The 14,691-nt window shown below is 42.3% G+C and overlaps 1 protein-coding gene across 10 annotated transcripts in view; it reads left to right on the forward strand.

Annotated features, from left to right (window-relative positions):
- grip1 (glutamate receptor interacting protein 1) overlaps nucleotides 1–14,691 on the forward strand; it is an 88,899-nt gene that overhangs the window by 39,086 nt on the left and 35,122 nt on the right. The window contains exon 1 of one of the 10 annotated variants that reach the window (XM_049567449.1): nucleotides 8,912–9,170. The exons of the other annotated variants lie outside the window; for them this stretch is intronic. Coding sequence (XP_049423406.1) covers nucleotides 9,116–9,170 — 55 coding nt within the window. The 5' untranslated portion in view covers nucleotides 8,912–9,115. Of the gene's footprint in view, nucleotides 1–8,911; nucleotides 9,171–14,691 lie in introns of those variants that run through there. 10 annotated transcript variants of the gene reach the window in all.

Raw genomic sequence — 14,691 nt, forward strand, 5'->3', positions numbered from 1 at the left:
AGAGAATCACCGAAGGACTGACCAGCCGCGGCTTCCCTCCCACGTCACTGTTTACGTCACACGCTGAGCTACACGTTTTGTTACTTGCTCACGCCCCCCATTGCCCCGAAAAAGGCACATTCTGTATAAACAAAAGTAGGTAGGCGGCATTTTGCTGCACTCCCCGATTTTGTTTTTATACTGCCAATGCTGAAAAAAGACTGATTGGGCTTTCCTGCAAATTTGCACAACTCCTGTCTAAAAGGGCTACAGATGGTCACTGTCAGAATTTTATCCCAGGCTGTCTTTGATCAACCAGGACAACGGCCATCCTTGAACCTCTCTGACTGTGCAACGAAGGACCACTGTTTTAGAGCCATGACCAAAGATATTGACACGTTTCCGTCACGTTGATTATTTTTCACCTGGGACGGCCCAACATCACACAGTGTAGGACTGAAGACAGAGAACACTGTATCCAACATAAGTTTACAGACTGATGAGTTGATTTCCTCGTCCTGATGACTGACCAGCAGTCTCACGCCACCACCGTCCAACACCGACCGCAGAGCGCACCACCAACACTCGCAAAATAGACACAAGAAGCTAAATTTAGCCCCAAGTTAGCGGAGCTGACACAGAGGCAGCTGGAAGCATCCACGCCTGCGTCATCTGTTTGTCATGCTCTTAACAGTCACTCTATTATTTTGTTTTTCAGTTTAATTTAGACAGATTATTTATAGCCACTTGTTTTCAGAAATACTAAATGCGTACATGTCCTCCCAGGATATTACTGATGATTTTAGATTAAACAGTTGCAGTTCAGAACATAAAATGAGTGTATTATTAATCTCAGTGACAGGTCATGGGTTTGAGGTGTCACTGTGAAGCCTGTGGCCCCGCCTCCATCCGTGATGTCACTGTGTCTCACCTGTTCGTCGCCTCTCCTTCCTGGTAGCAGCAGACAGCTGCCTCTCTCCCCTCTCTGTGCACGCTGGCTGATCTCATTACATGTTGAAACATTACGATGCATAAATTTGCACATGAATGAGGTGAGACGATGTTGACTGTTGCACAGAGTTCAGACCGGAGCGCTTCACCGCAGTCATGTGTTATGTGAAGCTTGTTGACTTAGAAAAATCCGCTAATTAATGCTTTAAATAAGGACTTCATTAGCATAACTGGTCCTGTGTTCAACATGATGGAGATTAAAGAGGCAGCCGAGGGGGAGGGGCGTCGGCTGTCTCATTTAACAATTTGTTTTTTTATTAATCAAATTTTTGTTCTGATTCTGGTTGGATCAGAAAATATGATCTTTACTTCCTCGTGCTCTCGGCGCCGTCAACACCTACCTGTTCCTTTAATAGTCACCATGTGTGAACGTGTGAGACTCTTCAGTCCCACGTTTCCCACTCTGCCATGAGCCGGGATTGTGTTGGTCTGGAGGCGGTGTTCTTCCTCTTCTTCTTCTTCTTCTTCACTGAGCACAATCACAGAGGGTAAAAGTGGAGCACAAATCTGCACAAGTTCACCTTAATTAATCTGCAGGCGTCTCGGGATTCAGAGCACTTTCCCTCATTATTTGGATATGATGTTTAATTAGTTCTCCTAAATTAAAGAACAACTGCTTCCTTTTTCCTGCTAATTCCTCCTGAACCAAGAATTCAACCTGCTGATGGAGGAAACTTAAAGTGCTGCAGAGACAGAGAGAGACGGACTCTGAGGAAGGTTGTTTTCTGCCCTGCTTGCTCGCCAGTGGTACTCCTACTAGTACTATTTGTATATTAAACGATGCCTCAGGGATATGGGGATTCAAATAATGTTAAGTAGTTTTGGCTGCTCAGGGTGATTCATGTTGGATCCCTTGGTAAATAGAGCAAAAAATGTGACATGATAAAACTGTGGAATCGTTTGCTTAATATGTCAAAAACAGGGACGTAAAACGCATAATATTCAGAGAGCGTCACGCTGTCTCTGAAAAAGCTGAAGCAGAAAACAAGGGGATCATTTATCATTCAGTGTGAACACAATGAGAAGAAGAAAGTTACTAGATTTAAAAATAAATGTTTGCCATTGATGCTGCTCTGTTCTGTTCAAGGGGGTTTTTGCTGCTGCTCTCCTGGCCTTAGGTTTTCCACGTAGGCGCATGGAAGGGCAGTGAGGTGTGCTCTCTGTCTCAAGCTTTCCTTGTATGCGCATGCAAGGGCAAAGAGGTGCGCTCTCTCTGCCTTAAGGCTCTCCACAAAGGTGAGAGGAAGGGCAGAAAGGTTTGCTCTCTCTGCCTCAGGTTTCTTATATGCGTGTGGAAGGGCAGGGAGGCCCCAAACATAAGAAACATACCACCAAATATAATACTGCAAATGGAAATAAAGTTTTCTTTGACAAAAGTGGCCCTGACTGAATAGTTAAACCTAACTAAGAGTTCAGTCTGAGTCAGACTTTAGAGTTTGACTCATCGAACCGCTAAGTTCGAGTCTAAGTAGAGTTAAACCTGACGAACAGCTGAGTCTGAGTCAGAGTAAATAGTTAAACATGAAGAACAGCAGAGTTCGAGTCTGAGTAGAGTTAAACTAAACAAACAGCTGTCAGACTAAAGAGTTAAACCTGATGAACGGCTGAGTCTGAGCAAAGAGTTAAACCTAACAAACAGCTAAGTCTGTGTCCGAGTAGAGTTAAACTAAAGGAACAGCTGAGTCTGAGTCCAGCTGATGATCTGAAGTGTTCGTGGTCTGTTGATGACAGATCTGTGGATTCGTCCCATCTGCTCCTCACACACACGTGAACCTGACAGTCTGACTGTGACTGTTAGCACTAATTAAAGGTTTACACATCCGTCCTCTTCTTCTTCTTCTCTGGAACACTGTTATTATCACCATCACTCTGTGTGTGTGTGTGTGTGTGTGCTCTTACATAAGGAGATGTCACGGTGACTCAAACCCACGTGTTTAACTTTGGGCGGTGGGTGTTGACATGCACACACAGACACACACACACACACACACACACACACACACACACACACACACTGTCAGTGTTATACTCTGATTTGGTTATTTTGAAATGCTGGAGGCTGTGATGATAACCTGTAATGTGTGTGTGTGTGTGTGTGTGTGTGTGTGTGTGTTTGCATTTGTGTGTGTGTGTGTGTGTTTGCATTAGTATGTGTGTGTGTGTGTGTGTGTGTGTTTGCATTAGTATGTGTGTGTGTGTGCGTGTGTGTGTGAACACTTCTTTCATCTCTCAAAATCACTCTTTGTACGGTGCAGGGTCGCTCTCTTCCCCTCAATTATTCATCAGCTTGTTTCCATGGTAACAGCTGCAACCGTTGTGTGTGTGTGTGTGTGTGTGTGTGTGTGTGTGTGTGTGTGTGTGTTTTGGGGGGGTGCTGGTTGATGTGACGGCAGTAGGACGGGCTTCATCAGCTCATTATACAGTATTATTACCTCTGATGTGCACACAGGGACGAGTGTCAGACCTGTGTGACTGTAAACAGGAAGCAGCCGTGCAGTAAAAGTACGACCAGTAATCAGTACAAGTATTTATATTATATTACAGGTATTTAGATTATATTACAAGTATTTATATTATATTACAGGTATTTAGATTATATTACAGGTATGTAGTCCTGCTGGTGTTAACAGCACACGTGGAAGGACTTTACTGCAGGTTACTTTTATTTTCTGGCTGTAAATGTAATATTGTAATTTAATTACTCTAATTAGAATATTCATATAAACTGAGACACCTGTAAACACCTGCTGGCTCTGATTTCTCTGGTTCTACATGGTTTTAGTTGGTTCTGATTTCTCTGGTTCTACATGGTTTTAGTTGGTTCTGATTTCCTGGTTCTACAAGGTTTTAATTGGTTCTGATTTCTCTGGTTCTACATGGTTTTAGTTGGTTCTGATTTCCTGGTTCTACAAGGTTTTAGTTGGTTCTGATTTCCTGGTTCTACATGGTTTTAGTTGGTTCTGATTTCCTGGTTCTACAAGGTTTTAATTGGTTCTGATTTCCTGGTTCTACAAGGTTTTAATTGGTTCTGATTTCTCTGGTTCTACATGGTTTTAGTTGGTTCTGATTTCCTGGTTCTACAAGGTTTTAGTTGGTTCTGATTTCCTGGTTCTACAAGGTTTTAATTGGTTCTGATTTCTCTGGTTCTACATGGTTTTAGTTGGTTCTGATTTCCTGGTTCTACAAGGTTTTAGTTGGTTCTGATTTCCTGGTTCTACAAGGTTTTAATTGGTTCTGATTTCTCTGGTTCTACATGGTTTTAGTTGGTTCTGATTTCCTGGTTCTACAAGGTTTTAATTGGTTCTGATTTCCTGGCTCTGCATAGCTTTGTCTGGTTCTGATTTGTCTGGTTCTACAAGGTTTTAATTGGTTCTGATTTCTCTGGTTCTACATGGTTTTAGTTGGTTCTGATTTCCTGGTTCTACAAGGTTTTAATTGGTTCTGATTTCCTGGCTCTGCATAGCTTTGTCTGGTTCTGATTTGTCTGGTTCTACAAGGTTTTAATTGGTTCTGATTTCCTGGTTCTACAAGGTTTTAATTGGTTCTGATTTCCTGGCTCTGCATAGCTTTGTCTGGTTCTGATTTCTCTGGTTCTACAAGGTTTTAGTTGGTTCTGATTTCCTGGTTCTACAAGGTTTTAATTGGTTCTGATTTCTCTGGTTCTACAAGGTTTTAATTGGTTCTGATTTCCTGGTTCTACAAGGTTTTAATTGGTTCTGATTTCCTGGCTCTGCATAGCTTTGTCTGGTTCTGATTTGTCTGGTTCTACAAGGTTTTAATTGGTTCTGATTTCCTGGCTCTGCATAGCTTTGTCTGGTTCTGATTTCTCTGGTTCTACAAGGTTTTAGTTGGTTCTGATTTCTCTGGTTCTACATAGCTTTGTCTGGTTCTGATTTCTCTGGTTCTACATGGTTTTAGTTGGTTCTGATTTCCTGGCTCTACATGGTTTTCATTGGTTCTGATTTCCTGGTTCTACATAGCTTTGTCTGGTTCTGATTTCTCTGGTTCTACAAGGTTTTAGTTGGTTCTGATTTCTGCAGTTCTACATGGTTTAGTTGGTTCTGATTTCTCTGGTTCTACATGGTTTTCATTGGTTCTGATTTCCTGGCTCTACATAGCTTTGTCTGGTTCTGATTTCTCTGGTTCTACAAGGTTTCAGCTGGTTCTGATTTCTGCGGTTCTGCATGGTTTGTGCTGGTTCTGATTCCCTGGCTCTACATAGTTTTGGCTGGTTCTGATCTCTGGGGTTCTAGCTGGTGTCAGCAGGTTCTGGTTTCTCTGGTTATACATAGTTTCGACTGGTTCTGATTTCTTGATTCTACCTTGTTTTGGCTGGTTCTGATATCTCTTGTTCTGTGTAGTTTAGGCTGGTTCTGATTTGTCTGGTTCTATCTGGTTAAGGCTGTTTGTGACTTATTTGGTGCTGCAAAGTTCTAGTGAATTTTGTGTTTTTAGATCTGGCAGGCAGGTTGTAATGTCCTGGCTCCACATGGTTTTAGGTGGTTCTCGTTCCTCTGGTTCTCACTGCCTTTAGCTGGTTCTGATGTAGTAGTGATTGTAGCAGTAGCAGCAGGAGTACCATTATTTGTTGTGCCAGTAGCTGTTGTCTGTCAAGTTTTTCGTTTAAACGTAGTTTTAGTTTTGTTGTTTTTGTAGTACTAGTAGTAGTATTAACAGTAGCAGGAGTATTAGTAGTTGCAGTAGTAGTAGTACTACTACTGTGACTACTACTACTAGTAGCAGTGCTAAAAGTAGTATTAACAGTAGTGGTGATGGTTAGTTGATAAAGTTCCAGGAACTCCAGGTCAGTAAATCAGTTTCATTCACAGAGGTAAATCCTGAGCCTTCACATCTGCCCTGAAACCTGCTTTTCTTCAGTGCTTCAACAGAGAGGTGACGTAACTGCAGTTAAAAATAAATACAGCAGCACACACACATTTAAACACACAGATAAAGAGAGAGTGCTGCCCTGCTGTCGTCCTGCTGTGCTGCCATGTTGTCTCCAGCAGGGGGCGAGATGGGCTCAGAGTGCAGCTGATAACCTGTGTGAGCAGCAGGGGGCAGCACAGGTCAGAACACCTCTGAACCAAAACTCAGTTATATAATTACACATTTCATCATGTCAGTGTGCTCACAGCGACCACACATACACACACACACACATAGAGCTGTGTTTAATATGAGTGCAGAGGGTTGACCTGCATTCTGCTGCAGTTATGGTAACATCACTGTTAATACCGTTACCACACTGAACACACACACACACACACACACACACACACACACACACACACATGCAGTAATCCCATGTAATCTGCTGCTGGGACACTGACCCACTTATCTGACCACTTCACTACCTGCTGGACGAGGACACGCCTCTTCCTCCAGTCCCAGCCAATGACAGCACAGATGAGAGACCGGCTGTTCTCTTACTGGTTCAGACACTTTCAGGAAATAAAATCCTCACACATCCAGCAGCAAATGTCAGTGTACTACAGCCCAGTCAGGCTCACTGTAACGCAGCAGGACTCTATAAGAGAACACACTTATTCTTTTTATCACTCTGTTTAACATTTATTAAAAATGTAGTCGCACTATGTTTATCAAAAAAAGTTATACTCCATAAAACAGTCAATAAAACAGGTTTTTCAACTATTACGAATCAACGCAACCTTGAGAGGTCTTTGAGCGTACGGTCATAAATGTGTACACAAAATATTAGGCTGATTGGTCCAGTAGTTTGTGAGATCAGCTGCAGGCAGATACACAAACTTAAATACAACCAAATACATAATCCTCTCCAGGTTTACGCCTGGCAGAGTGATTTATGTAATAATAATACTCTGAGGACATTCTGTACGATGTTTACTTTTTCACCTTTTCGTACATTTTGCAGCAGATAATTCTGACGTTTTACCCCTAAAAAACGTTAAATGTGGAAATGAGTAAGTGCTTCTAGTTTTCGTTGAGGAAAGACTGAGAATTACTTCCTCCAACACCAAAAAGCTACGTGTGATTTTGAGATATTTACTAGTATTTTTATTTTCTACTACGTAATACTTTTACTCCAGGGATGCACGATCATATCGGCACGTTATTGGTATCAGCTGATATCGGCTTTAAAATCAGAATCGTCCAACGTGCTTTAAGTGTCGTCACCGCCTCTTAATGACGCTGTGGGCTAATGGGCATGTAGCTACTTCCATGTTTCACATGATACGTCATGTTTGTAGTCTTCTGCATCAAAATAAATAACCCTGATGATGTCATAGTGATGTCATCAGGGTTACCTCAGCTCGAACGGGGAGACCACAGATTTATAGTTTAGTTTTCGTTACAAAGTGGACGTGTAGTATTGAGTTGCATCTATCATCCTTCCCTCCACTCTTCCTTCTCTCGCCTCTTTCCTTTATTTTCCTCCTCTTTTATTTCTCTTTCCTTCCTTGACTCTTCCTCCATCCCTCCTTTGCCCGCCCTCCTTTTCTTTCTTATTTTGTTTCTGTTTCCTTCCAACTTTTATTTACTTCTTCCCTCCATCATTCTGTCTTTCCTCCCTTTGCTTCCATTATTTCCCCCCTTCCTCCACCCATTTGTATTTCTTTCCTTTCTTTCGTCTTTCCTTCCATTGCTCCTTCTTTCCTTAATTTACTCCCTCCATCCTTTTGTATTTTGTTCCTTCCTCTCTCTCTGTTCTTTCCTTCCTTTGCTTTTGTCCTTTTTTTATTTACTCCTTCCTCCATTATTTCATCCCCCCTTCTTCTTTCCTCCTTTTGCTTCCTTCATTTACTCTGTCCTTCCATCCTTTCGTCCTTTCTCCATCCCTTTCTCTCTTCTTTCCTTCCTTTGCTTCTGTCCTTTCTTTATTTACTCTCTTCCTCATTCTTTCATCCCTTCTTCTTTCCTCCTTTTGCTTCCATCCTTCATTTACTCTGTCCCTCCATCCCTTTCTGTCTTCTTTCCTTCCTTCCTCAAATACATCTTCCCTTCATCCTTTCCCCCTTCCTTTAAAAAATAATTTCATCCTTTGCTCTTTCCTCATTTATTTCCTCCTTTCCTTTTGTTTCCTTCCTCCCTTTGACTTTTCTCTTCCATCCCTCCATCTTTCCATCTTCCTTTTGAACTTTCTTCTATCTCTCTGTCATCCTTCCTTCCTTTGCGTTTCCTTCCTTCCTTTCTCTCTTTCCCTCTTCCCTTCATTCCCTCCATCTTTCTCTTTTTCTTTTTGATTTTCTTTTGTCCTTCCTTCCTTCCTTTGCATCTTCTCTTCATTCTCTCCATCTTTCTCTCTTGCTTTTTATTTTCTACTATCCTTTCTTCTGTCCACCCTTCCTTTGCTCTTCCTTCTGTCTCCTTTCATTTCTTCTTTTTGTATTTCTTTTCTTCCTTGATATTTCCTCTATTTCTTCTTTTGATATTTCTTTCCTACATTCATCCTTCCTTCTTTCTTTGGGATTTCTTTCCTTCCTTAATTTTATTTTTCCTTCTCCCTCCCTTTTGTTAAATTTCTTTCTTTCCTTTCTTCCTTTGCTTTTCCCCCTTTTATTTCTTTTATTTCCTCCTTCCTTCTCCCCGTCAGATTCGTTTCCTCTCTTCTTTCCTCCTTCCCTGGCTGATTCCTCTCTTCTTTTTTGTTACCCTCATGAATTCTTTACATTCATCCTTTCATCTCATTCATTACATCATCCTTTCATTTATGTCCACTTCCTTTCCTTCATCCCTCCATCCATCCAGCTGCACAGAAACACATTACAAACCAGCAGCCTCCCTCCTCCCTCTGCCTCTCCATCACCCCCTCCTCCTCCTCTTCATCCTCCCATCTGCGCAGACTCTGTCTCCTCCCCTCCTCCCTCCCTCCCTCCTCCGCTGCCTCATTTCATGGAGGAGCTTCACATCTGCAGCGCTCTTCCTCTCCTCTCCTCTCCCTCCCTCTGTCCCTCATCAGCCGAGCCTCAGGAAGCGTCTCCATGATGGTTTCTGTTTGAAGGAGGTCGTCCGTCACACGGTCACTCACTGAGGAAGAGGAGGAGGAGGAGGAGGAGGAAGGAGGAGTAATAGGAGGTGTAGTTTGTGGCGGCTGCATCTGCATGGCGCTGGGGGGGGAGGCGACGCTCGGCTCGGCTTCACCATGATCGCCGTGTCGTTTAAATGTCGCTGCCAGATCCTGCGCAGGGTGAACAAAGGTAGAGACACACAGAGACAGACTGGGAGAGAGACAGAGAGTGTGTGCGTGTGAGTGTGTGTGTGTGTGTGTGTGTGTGTGTGCATGTGATGGAGGGCTTAGCATGTTCGTATGTGGAACATACATGTGTGTGTGCGTGTGGTCGAGCGGCATTTGGCGTAAACTGCTGACATTGAGAAGAGAGAGAGCTGGTTGTTTATGAGCACAGCCAGCTGTGTGCGTGTGTGTGTGTGAGCGTGCATGTGTGTGTGTTTAAGTGTGTGTGTGTGTGTGTTTAAGTGTGTGTGTGTGTGTGTGTTTAAGTGTGTGTGTGTGTGGCGTGGAAAATGATCTCCTGATGGATTCATTCAGTCGATGGCTGCAGGTTGCTGCAGACACAGAGAGCTCTGGATCTTCTTTTAATGAATGTAATATTCATGGTGTGTATTTACAGCAGAGAAACCAGGGCACACACACCAAACTGTGTGTGTGTGTGTGTGTGTGTGTGTGTGTGTGTGTGTGTGTGTGTGTGTTCATGTTTCTGAAATGTTCCTCTGGAAGTCTGAAGCTTCAGGTGTTTGTTTTTCCCTTCTGAAGCACTGTAAAGCGTCGTGAGCGAAGTATCCTGACTCTGAGGCAGCACACAGTAAAAATACTGCTGTACCAGAGGTGGAAGACGTTCAGTAGTAAAAACCAAGTAAAAGTCCTAGATTCAGAATCTTATTTCAAAAGTATCAGCATCAAAATGTTCCTAAAGTACCAGCAGTAGAAGTACACATCATGCAGAGTCAGAATTATATATATATATTATTATTATTATTATTATTATTATTATTATTGGATTATAATTATTGGTACATTAATGTGTTGATGACATTTTCACTTTTTATCATATTTATTGCAGTGTCCCCTCAAACCCTCAGTGTGCACTGACTGGAGATGGAGCACAAGCTCAGTACTTTTATTGCACTATACATATTTTATCAGGCTACAGTAGGATTGATTATGTCTCTCTAATTGTTTGGGTTTATTAATGTTTGTAGTTGATATTTATTTGCCCCTTTTTTAATTGTTTAATTGCACTGAGCTCTACCAGGGCTTTGTGGACATGGAAAGATCTATCTATCTATCTATCTATCTATACTAAAAAGGTGATGCACGATATTGGATTTTTTGCCAATATGCCGATGTGTAACAACTAATTCGGCTGATAACCAATAAAGATATCGATATATACCGAATTTCCCCGCTTAATTTTAGACATCATAAAGTCTCTTCTGTAGTGGAATTATATGTACATACTCTTATTGTGACAGCCCCAGCAGATGGAGACATGAAATACTTTTCAGTGAATGTAATATTCATTCATTGTGCAAAATAAGAAAAAGCATGTCAGCCGATTCTAGAGTTCATTTCAAAACCAATATCGGCCGATACCGATATGATCATGCAACCCTACAAAAAGTACAAAGTAGCAGTCCACTCACTAAAACAGGTTTTTCAAATATTGTGATTCACTGCGACCATCAGAGGTCCTGCGCATAAAGTCGTACATTTGCACACAAACTATTAGGCTGATTGGTCTAGTAGTATCAGAAGGGAAACAAGGGGAAAGCTCTCTGGGGTCCAGCCTCTGAGGGGGCTCGTGAAGGGTCAGCAATCATCATGTTCATCCTAAATTGTAACCACATTTTGTTTTGAACCAAAATATTTACCATTACTCATTAAAAACAAAATAAACACTGTCTTTATTGTTGCTTTTGTAAAAAAGCTCCCAGCAAACACTGAGACGTTTAATGGCTATTGTTTGGATGTTTGATCCCATTATTGTTCAAAAATAGCTCCAAAATGAAACTTGCGATAACATCTGTGATGTTGTGTGGCAGACGAACTGATCTCACGAACTACTGGACCAATCAGCCTAATATTTCATGTACACATTTATGACTGCTTACTGGTGGACACGGTGATTCATTACAGTTGAAAAACCTGTTTTATTGACTGTTTTGTACCGGTTGGTGCCACAAGTTTTCCAGAAATCATCGTAGGTAAAAGCAACATACCTTACATATCGTCTTTTGCAGGACTCGTTCGGCCTTCGTCGTGGCTTGACAACAAGTGTAGAAAAGTTTGGTCTCATTTTGAGCCGGAGCATCTGCAGATTAATTCCATCCAGATATGATCCACTAAAATTAGACACTATATGAAATGAATGATTGTGTTATCTTCACCACCATGTTGACTGTAAGGAAGCCAGGAGGGACAATTCCACCGGGTGCAGCTGCGGTTTCGTTCTGTCATACCACACTGGGAGTCTTTCAGAGGCAAAGTGGTCGGCCTGTCTGATTTTGTAGACCTGCATTTGTCGTCTCCAGGCTGTTTAAAGTCCAGTTATGAACATGGATCAGAGATTTGTGGCTGGTTCAGTCAGACGAGGTGTGTGTAGTCTGCTGGAGTTACGAGATCAGCTCAGCGGCTGCCTGGTGGAGATGTGAACTCTACTGAGGGCACTTTACTAGTTTGTATTCTAATGTCGTATGAGCTGCTCTAACTACTTCACCTTCTGAAATCTAGAACAATGAAGCATGCTGTATAATCCGATCTATTTAGATTTTAAACCTTTGTAAAGTAACCGATCATTTCAGCTGACGCATAAACGTCACAACTGAAAGATTCTCCTCTTCCAACACTTGTTGTTATTTGTGACTCTTTAACAGTCAGTATTTGTGCTTGTGAGGCTCCAACTGAGCAGCGCTGTGTGTTTTGGTTCAGGTGACCTCTGACGTTGAAGGTCAGACAGCTGTTTGTAAAGCAGAGGCAGATTCTTGTTGCATCTAGATATTAATATTTTCCATGTTCGTCCCATCAGGCTGGGTCAAGAGGAGGTTTAGCTGCAGTTTGATGCTGAAGCTACTTTACTAAAATCTACAAAGGCACATAGAGTCACAATAAAACTGAAATATTAGTCACATATTGTAACTTCCTGGAAACAATATGCAGTGTGGGACGACCGTCCACGACTGTCCGACCAACTGCGGGTGAAATGTACTGATCTAAACTATGACACAGAGAGAGATCACGCACATGCACTGATATGAGTTAAACAGATTTGGGGAGATCACTGGACCTTTGAGTCGTATGCAAGATTAGCTCTGGACAGACAGACAGATACACGAACGAACACACACGACTGTATGACGTTCGGTCCCTTCAGGCTTCCTGCGGGAGATAATTAAGCGTTAGTTAGTGAAAAAGTGTTAGTTCCAGTCCAAATAAATCCAATAACTGATCGTCTCCATGTTCCCTCCGGTCAGACATGTGAGCTGCATTTCATCATCACACAGCAGCAGTCTTTCATCTGCACACATTTACTCCACACAGGCCTTTTTAGATGAAGCTGCTGTTCAGAGATGGGAAACGTTTAATATGTGACCTGTGATCGTCAGATGCAGGTGGGACAGGAAACAAAGAGGTGTGGGCGGGGCTATACGCATGAGCTGTGGGAGCTAACAGGCTAACTACGGCATCCCACAAGTTTAAAATCATACAGTTAATCAAACACTTTAATATCAATAATGTCTTGTTGTTAAAGGGATAGTGCACCCAAAAATGAAAATTCAGCCATTATCTACTCACCCATATGCCGAGGGAGGCTCAGGTGAAGTTTTAGAGTCCTCACATCACTTGCAGAGATCCAAGGGGAGAGGAGGTAGCAACACAACTCCACCTAATGGAGGCTGACGGCGCCCCAGATTCAAACGTCCAAAAACACATCATTGAAACCACAAAATATCTCCATACTGCTCGTCCGTAGTGATCCAAGTGTCCTGAAGCCCCGACATAAAAAGTTGTTTGGAAAAACCTCATTTGAACTCTGTTTGTGTGTGCGCTTGTGCGAGACCAGCGAAAGCACGTGAACACACATGAAGGCGGTGCCCATGTCTCACGGTCTCGTGCAAGTGCACACACGTGAGCGTGGTGTCCAGAGAGGCAGTCAGAGCTACAGGCTACAGTGAGGCTAAAAACAGAGTAGCAAGTAAAAGACGTGCATTCAAAATCTTATTCAAGTTAAAGTGTAGAAATATTAGCATCAAAAGATAAAGCGCTCATCATGCAGATTGGCCCATTTCAGAATAATATATATTATGTTATTGGATTATATTTATTGATACATTAATGTGTTCATCACTTTAATGTTGCAGCTGGTGAAGACGGAGCTCATTTTAATGACTTTATATACAGCTGGGTGGATTCATCTGTGATAATACATCATCATTTATTAGTTTATATTTTGTATTTATGATCTGAATCTGCAAAGAAACTTATCAGATAGATAGATGTAGTAAATAAATGAACTTTAGCCTCAGATGTGGAGCAGTAGGTGTATAAAGTCGTGTTGAATGGAACTCTGATTCCTCACAGATATAAATGTGGCGTATTTTAAGATGTTCTTTGCGCTGCAGTTTTTGCTCTTTCTTTTTTTAGCTGCTGTTTTTTTAGTGTGAGTTTTTTCACAGTTTTTACACTTACACTTGTTTGTCCTGTTAATTAAAGTCTGATAATTAAAAATGGATCATCGCTGTGTCACACTAACTCTCAGTGGATATTAAATATACAAGTAAAAACACATTTCAGCTCGTGGCTGTGAAACACCAGCTGTCTGCTGAGGAGGAAGTGTTTTCTCTTCATGACTCCGGCCTCCACGTTCAGGTTCCTCTGGAGCTCGACCACCAGACCTGCAGGTTGAAGTGTTAGACCGGCTCTGTGTCATGATAATGTGGACAGTGTGTGTAAATGAACTATGGTGAACTTGGAGGCATCTTGAGAGCGCACAGATCTTTCTGCTCATTTGCCAGCGAAACGCATCATCCAGCAGATTTTCACTCGCTCTTGGGCTGTTGCTCGAGCTGCAGATTGTATTTCCTCATTGTGGTATGTCCGCCGCCACACACAGAGTGTCCAGAATGTGCTCTGCCACTCTGAGAGTGTGCTGCTCTGGCGCTCCCAATTTATCAACGCTCCAGTTTGTGTCAGAGTGCGCTCCAGCATAAACTGGATATCCTACGAATTTGCGCCCAACAAATGTCGTTACATCCTTGACGTACAGTTATGTAATCGCCGTAAAGTTACAGAGGTTTGGTTTAGGAAGAGAACGTCCAGCTGGTAGGAGGCCCCGGGGCAGACCCAGAACACACTGGAGGGATTATATATCTCATCTGGCCTGGGAACACCTCGGGGTCCTCCAGGAGGGACGTCTGGCCCCCTGCCCTCACAGCCCAGCCTCGGCTAAGCAGTTGAAAATGGATGGATAAATCTTTTTGCTCTCAGTCTCAGTTTTCCCTGTGATATCAAACATATCTAACATCACTGTTCTTCAAGGTATTGAAGTTATAAATTCAACACTGATTGTTTTTTGTCTGACAGCCCAAAATTCTGTGTATTTATTATTTGTCTTTATTTATTCATTCAACGATTGGCTAAAAACACTGAACGCAGCACATCTGGTTCTTGAGCCGTTAGCTTGTTTGCAGTCACTTGACCAT

Source organism: Epinephelus fuscoguttatus, linkage group LG22 (assembly GCF_011397635.1).
Source record: "Epinephelus fuscoguttatus linkage group LG22, E.fuscoguttatus.final_Chr_v1".
In the NCBI taxonomy this organism is placed as follows: domain Eukaryota; kingdom Metazoa; phylum Chordata; class Actinopteri; order Perciformes; family Serranidae; genus Epinephelus; species Epinephelus fuscoguttatus.